The sequence below is a fragment of the Setaria viridis genome, chromosome 4, assembly GCF_005286985.2.
Source record: "Setaria viridis chromosome 4, Setaria_viridis_v4.0, whole genome shotgun sequence".
Taxonomy (NCBI): domain Eukaryota; kingdom Viridiplantae; phylum Streptophyta; class Magnoliopsida; order Poales; family Poaceae; genus Setaria; species Setaria viridis.
In genome coordinates this window covers 31,843,574-31,858,082 of record NC_048266.2, presented here as the reverse complement: position 1 = coordinate 31,858,082, position 14,509 = coordinate 31,843,574, and the positions used below count along the sequence as shown (strand labels likewise).

Genomic DNA, 14,509 nt, shown 5'->3' with positions numbered 1-14,509 from the left:
TTCATATGCACCGTTCTCTAGCCCGACCGTCCCGCATGACATCCTTGACCAATAGGACCTCAGTTCCTCCCTGAACTTAGTCCCGAAACCTCAGTTCCTCCTGAACCTAGTTCTAAAGTGTGTTTGGTTGGGCTGTGACTTTTGGAAAAGCTGTTGTGAGCTGTGGGCTGTAGAAAAGCAGCTGTGGGAAAGCAGCTGTGGGAAAAGCAGAAGGCCGTTTGGTTAGAGCAGCTGTGGCTTTTGAATAAGCTGTCGAGTGGACCCTACATGTCATCCACAGTCCACCCCACTCAACTCTCTCCCTCTCTCACTGATGAGCGGGTCCCACTCGTCAGCCCCTTCTTCCTCGCGCTGGCCAGTCCACCCCACCGAGGCGAAGGGATCAGCGGCCTCCCCGACATCCTCGTCCGTCGCATCCTCGCCCGCCTCCCAGCCAAGGACGGCGCCCGCACCGCCGCCCTCTCGGCGTGGCCTCTGGCGCTTGACGCCGCTCCTCCTCGGCGACACCCACTTCCTCCCCCGCGGTGGCGCTGATGGAGCTGAGGGAGTGAAGCAAGCAAAAGAATGGGGCGGCGGAAGGAGGCGGACGGGGGCGGCGGGAGGAGCCGGGGGCGGGGGGCGGCGGGCCTATGCGGGAGAAGAAAGAACGAAGGAGGAAACGAATTGGTATATTCATAACCAGTGGCAGGTGGGTAATTTTTTGCCCTAAAAGTAGCTGAAAGCAGGGGGAAGGTGCTTTTGGTTTTGTGCTAGAGCAAAAGCAGCTTTTGACCTAAACCACCTGTGGCTTTTAGGCCCTTTGGTTGGCTTTTGGCTTTTGCAAAAGCAAAAGTAGGTTGAAAAGCCCAACCAAAGGCACCCCTAGTCTGTCACCGACCACGTTCCGCCTCAAGCAACACTGCACATGAACAAACACACGACACAATGTATGAGCACAAGTCCACTACTTCACTCGAGATCAGTCCATACAACACCACTCACGTGAGTGTGTCACATCCATCTCAAAACTACCTACTAGTAGAGAACTCATCTTCCCTCCAACGTTTTTTTGTCTCGGTTGAGTTTTGACCCGGGACTAAAGGGCCTGTAGTCCCGAGCTTTAGTCTCAATTGGAAAAACCAATCGGCCTTTAGTCCCGATTGTAACGGCTAAAAATCTAGCCACCGACGGTGGGAGCTTTTGTCCCGGTTGGAAACACCATCCTTCTTCAATATTATGACACACCTCCTGGTTCACCTAGTTAAAAAGATTACTATTCTCAGTCCAGTATTCCTGCAAAATATGTGGCATTTCGAGATGTTCATGTCAGTCTAAAAAACTATATTTTTAATCATGCCCGTCCAGAAGGAAGCATTGCTAAGGGATATGAAACAGAGGAGGTCATTGAGTTTGTGTTGATTTTATTGACTCAATTAATTCGATTGGGGTTCCAACATCACGCCACGAGGGGAGGCTACGAGGAACGGGCACCCTTGGAAGAAAACCAAGTTTGAGCAATGATAGTGATTTGTTCCATAAAGCACACTTCACGGTTCTGCAACAATCATCCTTTGTGGCTCCGTATATCGAGGAATACAAGCAGATTCTATTTTCTCAATACCTGATGAAATCCGATGCCTGAATTATACGTCATCACATGGATACTTTTCCCTCTTGGTTGCGTCAACACCTTATGGGTAACTCCGCGATTGACCAACAACTCGCTTGGTTAGCCAGGGGACCTTCTAGCACAATCATGAAATTACAAGGTTACGAGATAAATGGTTATACAATTTACACGAGAGCCCAAGATCAAAAAGCAGCAACCAAAATAGTGGTGTCCGTATAGATGCCATAGACAGAAACAGGAGCAAGGGCTCGTATTATGGTTTCATAGAGAATATTTGGGAACTCAAATATGGACCATTGAAAATCCCTCTATTTCATTGCCAATGGGTGAAGATAACTGAAGGTGGTGTAATGAAAGATCAGTATGGAATGATAATAGTGGACCTGACCAAGACAGGATACAATGATGAACCATTTGTCCTTGCCAATGATGTGCATCAGGTTTTCTATGTGAAGGACATGTCTAGCAAACCTAAGAAAAATTCAGAAGATAAGGAAAAACCATGGGAGCCAAAGTGCCACATAGTTATTCCAGGTAAAAGAAAAATCGTGGGAGTCGAGGACAAAACAGACTAGTCAGATGATTATGATCAATTTGATGGCATGCCTCCATTCGCTATGGAACTTGACCTAAGCATCATGCTATCCAAAGAAGAGGCTCCGTACTTACGCTGCAATCATGACCAAGGAACTTTCGTCAGGAAGAAAATTTTTAATGGTACATCATAATGCACTACATATTGTGCACCTTTATGTAATACTCTATGGCCATCAGAACCTTTGAATTATATTGTAGTGCTCTATGGTGAACCTTTATTCGAACAATATAAACAATGTTAACTTAACCACATACATCAATTGCATTTTTGTGCATTGAAATTATTTAATTGAAGAGTTTGTTGATGGTAGTGATGCATTAAAATAATTATTTAAGAAACTTAATCAACTAGTATAGAATTAATGACTGATTCAAACTTATTTTAAATATACTCGCTAATTTAATATATTTTTGCATGTTCAAAATATGTAAAGTTTTTATTTTTCTTTAACAAAACTAGTGCAAAATAACTTAAAACATATATAAATTAAAACTACAAAAGCAGCGGGAAATGAAGGGGGGGCCTTTAGTCCCGGTTGCAAATTTCAACCAGGACTAAAGGGTACTTTTTCATCTCCCGGGCGAAAAGCACCCTTTAATCCCGGTTGGAATTTGCAACCAGGAATAACCCCCCCACCAGGCTCGGGTTGAATTTGCAATCGGGACTAAAGGACCTTTAGTCCTGATTACAAATTCAACCCGAGACCTTTAGATGGCAACCCAATTCCAGACCTTCAAGAAAAATCTGGATGCCAACTTTATCAAGAAGGGCCAAACTCCAGATTTTAGTGACTGGCCAAAGTTAAGGGACCACTAGAACTTATTTTTGGAATACAAGATGAGTGAAGGTAGTGCGAACAAGGTTCGTGTCAACTCAACCAATACCCAGAAGGAGTACCATCATCGTTTAGGGCGAGGTGGTTACATTCGTGCAATTCTCAAATGGAAAAAGATGAAATAAGACCTATTCGATCAAGGTATCATACCAGCGACTATTGACTGGTCTGATCGATCGAAGAATTGGTATTACGCTCACGGAGGCAACATGAGCCAAGAGGATGGGACACTTATATTCAACGAAACAATACATTAGAAGGCTCTCAGGCTTATCCAAAACATTGAAGATGCTAAAATGGGAAAATTGAAGGTTGATAGAGAGAACGATGAGCTCACTTTGGTGCTCAGAAATCCCGAACACCCAAGATGTTACCAAGGCTTCGGGGTTATTCTGTGGAAGTTTGCTTTCCGTAGGGACATCGACACGTACAGAAGTCGGAATAGAAGAAAAGAGGCGCAAGAGGAGAGCTGGTGGCGCGTGCTTGCGCCTACAGACAACCCCTTTTGTTCCAAATAGATAGTCCTGGTTGGATTTTTGAGATCTATAACTCTATCCAATCAGGACTAAAGGTAAGTTTTTCACCGATGACCACAATTGTATTCGAACGACATGCTATCACAAGCACATCCAAACACGCTAGCACAAGCGTATCACTAAACACATATAAGCACACATGCACATCATTCTATGCCATGATGCTAATTCAATTTCAATATAAACCTATTTTTCATCCCACATGACGGATTGCTTGAATTAGGGTCTTGTTTAGTTCCCAATTTGGGAGTGGCAAAATTGGCATTTTACCATAAATGCGCAACTGTAGCATTTCGTTTGTATTTGTTAATTATTGTCCAAACATTGACTAATTAGGCTCAAAAGATTCGTCTCGCAAAGTACAACAAAACTGTGCAATTAATTTTTAATTTCGTCTACATTTAATATTCCATGCATGTACTTGATGTGATGGGAATCTTCTTTTTGCGTAGTGTTAAAGTTGGAATTTTAGGAGTAGCTAAACAAGACCTAGAGAAGCTTCTTTTCCTTCGATTTTTCTATAGCCTTGCAAAGTTGCAAGGACCGAGAGAAGCTGCGCAATCTGCAGAGCATAAGTGCCCTGTGCTCGTCAACCTTCGCAGACGACGTGACAGAGCATAAGCACAAGCATTCATGAATCGTGACGTGTCACGTCGTCTGCTCGCTCTTCTCTCTCTCAAGTGGATGATCGACGCGACAGGGGAGAGGGTACGGTAAAGCCTCTGCCACTCTAGCAGCTGCAAGTTTTGTGCTACTCCACTCTCTGCCGAGCAAATCACGTCAGTAGCGTAGTACTGCATCCTGACTCTACAGCACGTCTGCGTAGAGCCCTAGAGAAGAGAAGGATTTGATTTGATCCTGCACGGCAGACGAAACGCAACTCGTGCGAATGACCACTGACCACTGTCCTCGCTCCGTCGTCGTCTTCCTCCCGAGAGGGGTCGACGGCCGAGATCGACCATGGCCATCCACGCCACGGTGGTGAAAACTGAAACGCCCGCCGGTGCGTCGTCGTACGTAAGAAGGCAATAGCAGAAGCTGGCCCAGAAGGGTCCCAAGTCCCGAGACGAGAAGACATCAATCTTATCGGTCCTGTCTGAGATTTTCTCTCCCTATCAGCCGGAATGCACGATAGCTCCGCACAGCGTGGAAGAGTGGAAGCAGAACCATAGAAATAAGGTCTGGTTTGGTTCACTAACTTAAATTTAAAATTTAAGCGTCACATCGAATGTTTAGATATTAATTAGGAGTATTAAACGTAGACTATTTACAAAACCGATTACATAAGTGGAGGCTAAACGGCAAGACGAATCTATTAAGCCTAATTAGTCCATGATTTGACAATGTGTTGCTACAGTAAACATTTGCTAATGATGGATTAATTAGATTTAATAGATTCGTCTCGCCGTTTAGTCTCCACTTATGTAATGGGTTTTGTAAATAGTCTACGTTTAATACCCCTAATTAGTATCTGAACATTCGATGTGATACTTGCTAAAAATAAGCAAAGGAACCAAACACCACCTAAGCCTTTTTTACTTCACCCCCAACTCCCAACTTTGACATTATGCAAAAATAAGATTCCCCATCATATCAAACTTGCGGTACATGCATGGAGTACTAAATGTAGATGAAATTAAAAACTAATTGCACAGTTTTGTTGTACTTTGCGAGACGAATCTTTTAAGCCTAATTAGTCAATGTTTGGACAATAATTCACAAATACAAATGAAACGCTACAGTGTGCTACAGTGCCGGCACAGTAACTTTGGCACTCCCAATTTTGGCAACTAAACAAGGCCTAATTGACCACCTAAGCAGATGTTTGATACTAGACGCTAAACTTTAGCAGTGTCACATTAGAGGATGTTTGGTTTCCTTTGCTTATTTTTAGCACGTGTCACATCGAATGTTTAGATACTAATTAGGAGTATTAAACGTAGACTATTTACAAAACCCATTATATAAGTGGAGGCTAAATGGCGAGATGAATCTATTAAGCCTAATTAATCCATCGTTAGCAAATGTTTACTGTAGCAACACATTGTCAAATCATGGGCTAATTAGGCTTAATAGATTCGTCTCGCCGTTTAGCCTCCACTTATGTAATGGGTTTTGTAAATAGTCTATGTTTAATACTCCTAATTAGTATCTAAACATTCGATGTGACGGGTGCTAAAAATAAGTCATAGTAACCAAACACCCCCTAGATGTTTGATGCTAATTAGAAGGATTAAATATGAACTAATTATAAAACTAATCGTAGAACCCCTATGTTAATTCGCGAGATGAATCTATTAAACCTAATTAATCCATCATTAACAAATGGTTACTGTAGCACCACATTGTCAAATTATGAACTAATGAGGCTTAATAGATTTGTCTTGCGAATTAGACTCCATCTGTGCAATTAGTTTTGTAATTAGCCTATATTTAATACTCCTAATTAGCATCCAAACATCCAATGTGACCGGTGCTAAACGTTAATAGGAAGATGGTGTTTGGATTTTCGGATTAGAATTCATGTCACATTGCATATTCGGAGACTAATTAGGAACATTAAATATGAGCTAATTGTAAAACTAATTACATAGATGGAGGCTAATTCGCGAGACGAATCTATTAAACCTAATTAGTCCATCATTAACACATGTTTACTGTAACAATATATTATCAAATCATGGATTAATTAGGCTTAATAGATTTGTCTCGCAAATTAGCCTCCATCTGTACAATTGGTTTTGTAAGTAGTCTACATTTAATATTTCTAATTAGTATCTAAACATTCGATGTGACAAGAATTTTAGAAGCTCCTAAAGAACCAAACACCCCGAGAATTCAATTTCAATATTTTTCTCTAATTAAAGATTCGTATTCAACAAAAATGTAAAATATCAAATACTATACGTATCTGTCCGTATCCGCGAAGAGCAAAGTACCACATGAAATCATATAAAACTTATTTCTACGACTAATTACTAATGATAAATGATGTTAACTTCAATATTACTAATAAAGTAATTGTGCACATCATTTCAAGTATTAAAAAGTTATATATTTGACAAATGACTAATTATGTTAGTCTAATATTACTAGTGATATATATAGCGAATAATGATAATATTTAATTAATTTTAATGTGGCTAATCATATTAATTTTAAATACATTATCCTATTTGATTTAATGAATAAATTATATTGATATGTATTAATGTACTTGTTATCTTATTAAATAATTAATATATTTATGGAATTATTTATTTAAATGATATTCATTTGATACATATTTAATTATTGAAATATTTATTAATAAATATATTATTTTCAACAATGTATCTACTGCGTGCTATCCTCGTAATTTACTTGTTAGCATGATTTTTTATCTACTATAAAACCATCAAACCATCGATAAAGCAAATTGATACGACGCTATGTTCCAAGTTGAGCAAGTATCCGAATGAGAATCTGAATTCAAACTATTCGTTTTGTATTCGTATCCAATATGGTTTGTATTTGTATCTAAGTTCAAATGTGGTAAGTAGTGTTATCTGAATTTGATTCCACGCGTATTCAGCGCCGAGGAGAGGAGGCAAAATTTTACAGCAATGGTTCAGGAAGAAAAGACGATACGGTGTTATGGACTCATGGCGAGGACAGAGGACGACACCATGATCGGTCCTTACCTGGAGTACTCTTCTATCATCGAGTATATTTTTGCATTCAGGAAACAGGACAGCTAAAAACGCGAGCTCCTCAATGCATGCTGCATGCTTTGTGACTGTTGCTGTCCTAAACGAGAACACTTACTGTACAGTCTGTACTATTAGATCAGTAGTGGATGCAGTACGAGCTGTGTTATGCAAGCGAAGCCAACAGGACTCGCCTTGCCTATAAGTACGTGGCCAGCCTTGGTAGAGCATCCAGAGCTCTCTCGTCGGCGATTCTCCTATCTCATTCCATTGCCTCCTTGACTCCTTCCAGCTGCTGCCGATTCCGTCGACTCAAGGCTGCTGTGCAACAGCTCGCCAGCCGCAATGGTCGGGCGTAACCCCGCGGTGCCGAGGCGCACCGTTCGCGTCGCCGGCCGCGCCGTGCAGACGACGGTGACCGCGCGCCCGGCCGTCGCGCGGCGGTGGCTCCACTCCACCTTGTGGCGCGAGGGCCGCGCGCTCCGCTCCGCCGCCGGCCTCACCGTGGGCCTGGGCGTGCAGTGGACGCCGCCGTTCCGCAAGCTTCCCGTCGGCGCCGAGCCGCGTCCGGGCACGTTACAGCTCTGCGCCGGGAACAGATGCTTAGTGTTCCAGCTCGTGCGGGCCGGGGCGGTACCCCGGATCCTCCTCCGGTTCCTGGCGGACCCCCGCGTCACGTTCGCGGCCTACAACGCGGGGTCCGACCGCCGGAAGCTGCGAGCGCACCACGGGCTGGAGGTGGGGTCGGCGCTCGAGCTCCGCGGCTCCGCCGGCATGGGCAACACGTCCTTGACGGACATGGCGCAGAGGCTGCTGGGGATCCGCGGGGTGGAGAAGTCGACGAAGGTTGCCACCAGCGACTGGGACGGGGAGAGGCTGTCCCGGAAGCAGGTGTGGTACGCATCCGTCGACGCCTACCTCTCGTGCCGCCTCGGTGTCTACCTCCGCCGCCGCGTCATGGCAAGGCAGGAGTCGGAGCCCGGGTACTCCGATGACGACGCCGAGTCCATGTCGAGTGAAGCGTCGTCGGAGCCTGAGTATGGCCGCGGCGATTGGGCGCGATGAGTTCGATTCCATGCAAGGTGGCCGAAGACCAAATTGGGGAGGCAGTCGACGATCATCGTCAGTGACAGAGAAAGCGATTCCTTGCTGTCCTCCATGGACGCAAGCAGATGGAACCTGTTACTTTTGCTTCAGGTACAAGTTGTTAAATTCCTATTGCATTCGACTTCTGTAATCTTCTCATTGGATTCACACTCGATTTCTTTTCGGGGCCGGAGGTGAACAGAAATCTTTTGGAGCCGAGCTGGGAAGCAAGGAAGGATCGATGGCACAAGACCCGCTAGCTTTGGAATCTTTTGTTTCGTTCAAACCTGGAGCTGTTCATGTCCAGAAATGTTTGGGGTCCTTGTTTAATTTGTTCTGATGCACGCTGTTTAATACTAGTGTAAGCATGTTGCTTTACTAATTTTCTACTATATGCTAGTTCAGGGGCTGAGGACCGCCCCGTGATGCGATCCACTACCATATTGCAACAATTTGTAGCTTATTTTACGCTCTAATCAATCGAATACTTGGTCAAACAGACAGAATTCCTACAACTTGAAGGCAGATTCAAGCATTCCAACATAAGATGATCTAAAGAAATGGGGCCACTCTAAATGAAAGCAGCCAAAATACCAAGAAACTTTTACATGGAATATGACAAAAAGAAACCAATGAACTATCACTAGTATTTGTGAGTATAAATAAGATCAACATCATGACCTGTTCTTTGAGTAAAAAGTCACTGTACATAAGACTAGGAATCCACATGGATTTGCTGCCTCACAAAGCCGGGGCAGCACTTTCTGTCTTTTGGGATAATTGTCAAAGCAACACTTGACTTGTGCTCTGCTTCTTCCATCCACTCAATCATTCGAGCACCAGCCACCATGGCTGCGGCCATGGCGTCGCTCCCGCTGCACCTGCTGCTCCTCCTCCCACTCCTTGCCGTCGTCTCATTCCTGTGGCTCCACCGTGCGGTGTCGCGCCGGCGAGGGCGAGGCGGCGGCGCGCGGCTGCCCCCGTCGCCGTGGGCGCTCCCGGTGATCGGCCACCTGCACCACCTCGCGGGCGCGCTTCCGCACCGCGCCATGCGCAACCTCGCGGCGCGCCACGGCGAGCTCATGCTGCTCCGCCTCAGCGGTCTCCCCGTCGTCGTCGCCTCCTCCGCGGACGCCGCCCGGGAGGTGATGCGGGCGCGCGACCTCGACTTCGCGACGCGCCCCGTGACGCGGATGGTGCGGCTGGTCATCCCCGACGGCGCCGAGGGCATCATCTTCGCGCCCTACGGCGGCGGGTGGAGGCAGACCCGCAGGATCTGCACCGTCGAGCTGCTCAGCGCCCGCCGCGTCCAGTCCTTCAGGCCCGTCCGCGAGGAGGAGGCCGGCCGGCTCCTCCGCGCCGTGGCGTCGGCGGCGCCGCCGGCGTGGGCGGTGAACCTGAGCGAGCTGCTGTCCGTGTACGCGGCCGACTCCTCGGTGCGCGCCATCATCGGGAGCCGGTTCAAGGACCGGGACACGTTCCTGGCCATGCTAGAGCGCGGGCTCAAGCTGTTCGCCAAGTTGAGCTTGCCGGACCTCTTCCCGTCGTCACGCCTCGCCATGCTCGTCAGCCGAATGCCCGGCCGGATGAAGCAGCACCGGCAGGAGACGGTTGTGTTCATGGACGCCTTGGTCCGGGACCACGAGGAGAGCAGAGCAGCTGACGACGGCGACGGCAAGGAGGACCTGCTCGACGTGCTCCTGAGGATCCAGACGGAAGGCGATCTGCCGGTGCCACTCACCACTGACAACATCAAGTCAGTGGTCGGAGTAAGCACTCACACAGTCACACTCTTGAATCTTAAACAAACAAAGGTTTTCTCACTGATGCAGAATAAGAAATTTGGCTACGTGTGGTCGTGCAGGACATGTTCGCCGGAGGCAGCGAGACGGCGGCGACGGCGCTGCAATGGATCATGGCCGAGCTCATGAGGAACCCGAGAGTGATGCAGAAGGCGCAAGACGAGGTCCGACGAGCACTTGCCGGACGGCAAACAGTAACAGAGGATGACCTTGGCGATCTCCATTACATGCGCCTAGTGATCAAGGAGGCTCTTCGGCTGCATCCACCCCTGCCACTTCTACTTCCACGAGAGTGCCGGAACTCATGCCAGGTGCTAGGATTCGACGTGCCAGCAGGCACCATAGTGTTCGTGAACGCGTGGGCCATCGCCAGGGACCCCAAATACTGGGACAAGCCGGAGGAATTTGTGCCCGAAAGATTTGAGGATGGAAAGATTGATTTCAAGGGGACGGACTTCGAGTTCATACCGTTCGGGGCGGGACGGAGGATGTGCCCGGGAATGGCGTTTGGGCTCGTGCATCTGGAGCTTGCACTCGCTGGCCTCCTTTACCATTTTGATTGGGAGCTCCCGCTTGGGATGGAGGCTGCAGATCTGGACATGACGGAGGAAATGGGAGTCACGGCCCGGCGGCTTCAAGACCTCCGGCTTGTTCCAGTAGTTCGAGTGCCTGTGCCGGTGGAATAGATGTAGGAGTGTTTTATTTGTGTTCTTTGGTGCAGCCGTAGTGTTGGGAACGTGAGCTTCTAATATACTACCTCGTTCATAAATATATAATGCTTAGATAAAGCTAGTTAATTAAAAAATGGAGGGCTAAACTTACTAATAAGGTACCGTTGTAAAGAAAAAACTTAATAATATAATGTTATTGTTAACTGAATCCTGTTTGGACCCTTCTTGTCTAAGACGGCCAAAATCCAGTTCGACACATGGGTGATTTGGGTCTCATCGGCTGTTAATGAACAGGCTAAGACCAAGAAGCCTAAGGATACGTTTGGTTGAGCTGTAAGCTGTGGAAAAGCTGCTGTGAGCTGTGAGTTATGAAAAAACTGCTGTGAGCTATAAAAAGGTTGAAAATTGTTTGGTTGAAATAACTGTGAAATTACTAGTTCGATAAGAAATATATGTAACGACCTAAAGGCAGGAGAGCATATTGATATACAAACGGGTCTGTCTTTACGTAACTCGAGCATTTTGTGGGGTACCAGCACTCGAGTAATTTTGTTGACTAAAACACTCGGTTTTGAGGGAAAAAAAATCATGTGCTGGGAGGTGATCTGTCACACGATTTTCTAAACCATCATATTATAATCAAACGGTCCATAATATCAATAGCATAAAAAGACATATTATAACATTTGAATGGTAATAACAAAAGTAGACACGATTATAGTGAACCAAAAAATTCAGTGCTATTAGAGGACTTGATATATCACACAACCATAAATAAAAAATGTTAACTAGAAGGCTCAAAACACCATTGAAGATTAGCTAAATTCCAACAATAACATTACAATATATAGAGTTGTTCATAGATAATTAGAGTATCCATAATTAGCATAGTTCATAGACAAAGTACATCTGGATGCTTCATCTAGAATTTTGCATAAATCATAGAAAAGCAGATATGTTGATAATGCAGCTACAGATTTGCATATTACACAAACAAAGAGGCATTTGACTGCTGCATATATATAGTTGCACATTTCAGTACCAAAAGACATCCGAAGGGTTTCTCATTTCACTTCTTAACATCTGAAAATCAGATTACTTTGAAACCCTTGGGTGCTGGCAGATATCATGGTGCTGCAAAAGGCATTACTTGTTGCACACTGCTCACCAGATCAATGAAGACCTTGTCCAGTCCAACTGTACCATAGTGTCCACGAAGTGACTGCGCCTTCTCATCATCAAGACAAAGGATGAATCCAAACTTGCGCACTGGATCCGGAACAAAGCAACAATAGCAGAATCAGCTATCCTCTCCAAAGCACGAACTATGGTCATGAACCGGTTGTTATTTTCATTAGTAACGGACCAAGCTACAACTAGACAGTCCTGATCACCTTCTTGGATACCAAGATAGGTCATATTGTCCCTGGTCATCAGAACATCATCTCTAACAAAAGCCTTTCCACAAAGGTGACGAAGTTGCATTTCAAAATAAAATATTTATAAGCAAAGATTAAGTAAAGAATATAAAAAATGAACCTATTGAATAACCTATATCTTGATTCAGATAAGACAAGCAAATGAACAAGCAAATCACAATTTTGTAACCCTGAGGAACCCCTAAAATGCAAATACAACCTTCCAGATTTCAAAATCGAAACTTTATCTGATTTACATTTCACACTTAAACAGATAACAGTGACTGAAGCACTGTAAATTAGAGAAAATTGTGATGTAAATGCTAGAGCACACTAAATTAGACTCAATATATATATTTATTGATATATACCTGATTAAAAAGAATGAAAGAAGGCCAAAATACCAACAGATGAACTTTTTTTCTATAGTCAATCAGATAACAAATTTATTTTCCAAGTGAGTAACCCCTCAGATGCAAACACAACCTTCAAAAGAATGAAATTAGGCCAAAATAAAAATAGCTGAACAAATTTTTCTATAGTCAGTCAGATAACAGATTTATTTCCTAAGTGAGTAACCCCTCGTATGCAAACACAACCTTCAAAAGAATGAAATCGAGCCAAAATAAAAATAGTTGAACAAATTTTTCTATAGTCAATCAGATAACAAATTTATTTTTCTAACTGAATAACCCCTCAGATGCAAACACAACCTTCAAAATTTAAAATTCATTTACATGACAATATAATACAATTTACAGGAAATGGACAACTGTAAATAAAATTAGCTTGTATTGTTAAATACTTGAGCGGGCCAAATAGACAGTTAAACAGTTAATTGGCATATGTTGTTAACATAATTTGACTGGCATTGACTTGTTAACATATCCCATAGGGGGTCCTAGGGTCACTCACAAAAATACTACTAGGCAGCTATACAAATGAGATAAATTATTTGGACTCTTACATGAACATTTATATTCCTTCAAAAAATAAGTTATTTAGGAAAATATGTATTTAACCAGCACATGACAATAATGGATAGAGAAATTTTGATGCAATACGGAAATAAAACACAATCTAACAGTTGGGGGAAAGTAGCACCAACTTGCATAAAGATCAATCCAAGTGCTATCCAAAAAGCATACAGATAGGACTGAGAGCTTACAACACTGCTAATGATCTATTGAACTGAAATTAACAGCCTTACTTGAAATCTCGTAACTGGTACTAGATGACAACATCCAAGACACTAAATATGTACCCAACTGATGTTGTTTTACCTTCCAACAGAACTAGTTTGAAGAAGTAAACATGGAAATAAAAACCACTAGACAAACAATGATGATGCTCACTGTGGCATGAAAATAACACTTCACAGGAAGCGAATTGTCACTGAACTGAAAGTTCTGAATCGAACTGCACAAGGCAAATTGCAATTGTACCAGGGACCAAGGAAAAGAACAGAGCATGAATTAATTAACAAAGTACTTGAAATTAATGAACTTGCCAGGAATAAACTAAACCTACCATGCTGCTGTTTTTTTTTGGGAGGAAAGAAACCTACCATGCTACTGTTGTGGCAGACTAGAAACACAAGAACTACAAACTGAGATTTTGAGGTACTGTAACATGAAAGCCACATGTTACCTATCAAACAAATCTATTGATGCACCAAGTAGCTGGACCAGATGATAAGAGGAACAAAGACAATACAGCGTTGTAGATGGACTTGCTACCAAGATAAGAGGACCAAAGACTATAAAAGCGAAGAAACTTACATCAGATTGAACTGGAATTAAAGTTTCAGAATCTTGGAGAATACTATCATTTGTATAGCCATGTAATTGATTTAAGTCTTCAAAATTAGAAACATTGGTAGAATACTACGCTTGGGCATGTTTTGTGAATCACCCTCTCTTCTAACAGCAAAGATAGCTCCGTAGTGGCAAACCAACCAATCAGCTTGAAGGATTTAACTAAAAATGGGTTCTAACTATGAACGGGTTCTGATTGACTAAAAAACATCAGGTAGACATAAAAAAATTAGAGCTATTGACAACTAAAATGGACCAAGTTAAAATATTTTATAGAGGATCAGAGCAAGAATTACTTCGCTATTTTCCAAAATAAAGAAATGAAGAAAAATCTGTCAACGCAAACCTGAAAACTAAGCAAAGCTTCTACTAAATTGAAATTGACATGTCAAGTGTGGTTATTCATACTAGCAGAGTCAGTTCAAGAATAATATGGATGAAAAAAAAT

At 43.7% G+C, this 14,509-nt stretch overlaps 2 protein-coding genes across 2 annotated transcripts; both read left to right on the top strand.

Moving 5' to 3' along the window:
• The first annotated feature begins 7,485 nt into the window (after positions 1-7,485).
• LOC117851734 (3'-5' exonuclease) lies at positions 7,486-8,857 on the top strand. Its single transcript, XM_072292952.1, has one exon. It carries the CDS (start codon positions 7,613-7,615, stop codon positions 8,330-8,332), a length of 720 nt encoding a protein of 239 aa, XP_072149053.1. The 5' UTR covers positions 7,486-7,612; the 3' UTR covers positions 8,333-8,857.
• Positions 8,858-9,125: 268 nt separating this feature from the next.
• Positions 9,126-10,924, top strand: LOC117851733 (zealexin A1 synthase). Its single transcript, XM_034733610.2, has 2 exons — positions 9,126-10,122; positions 10,218-10,924. Exons 1-2 carry the CDS (start codon positions 9,202-9,204, stop codon positions 10,839-10,841), a joined length of 1,545 nt encoding a protein of 514 aa, XP_034589501.1. The 5' UTR covers positions 9,126-9,201; the 3' UTR covers positions 10,842-10,924.
• The last annotated feature ends 3,585 nt before the right edge of the window (positions 10,925-14,509 follow it).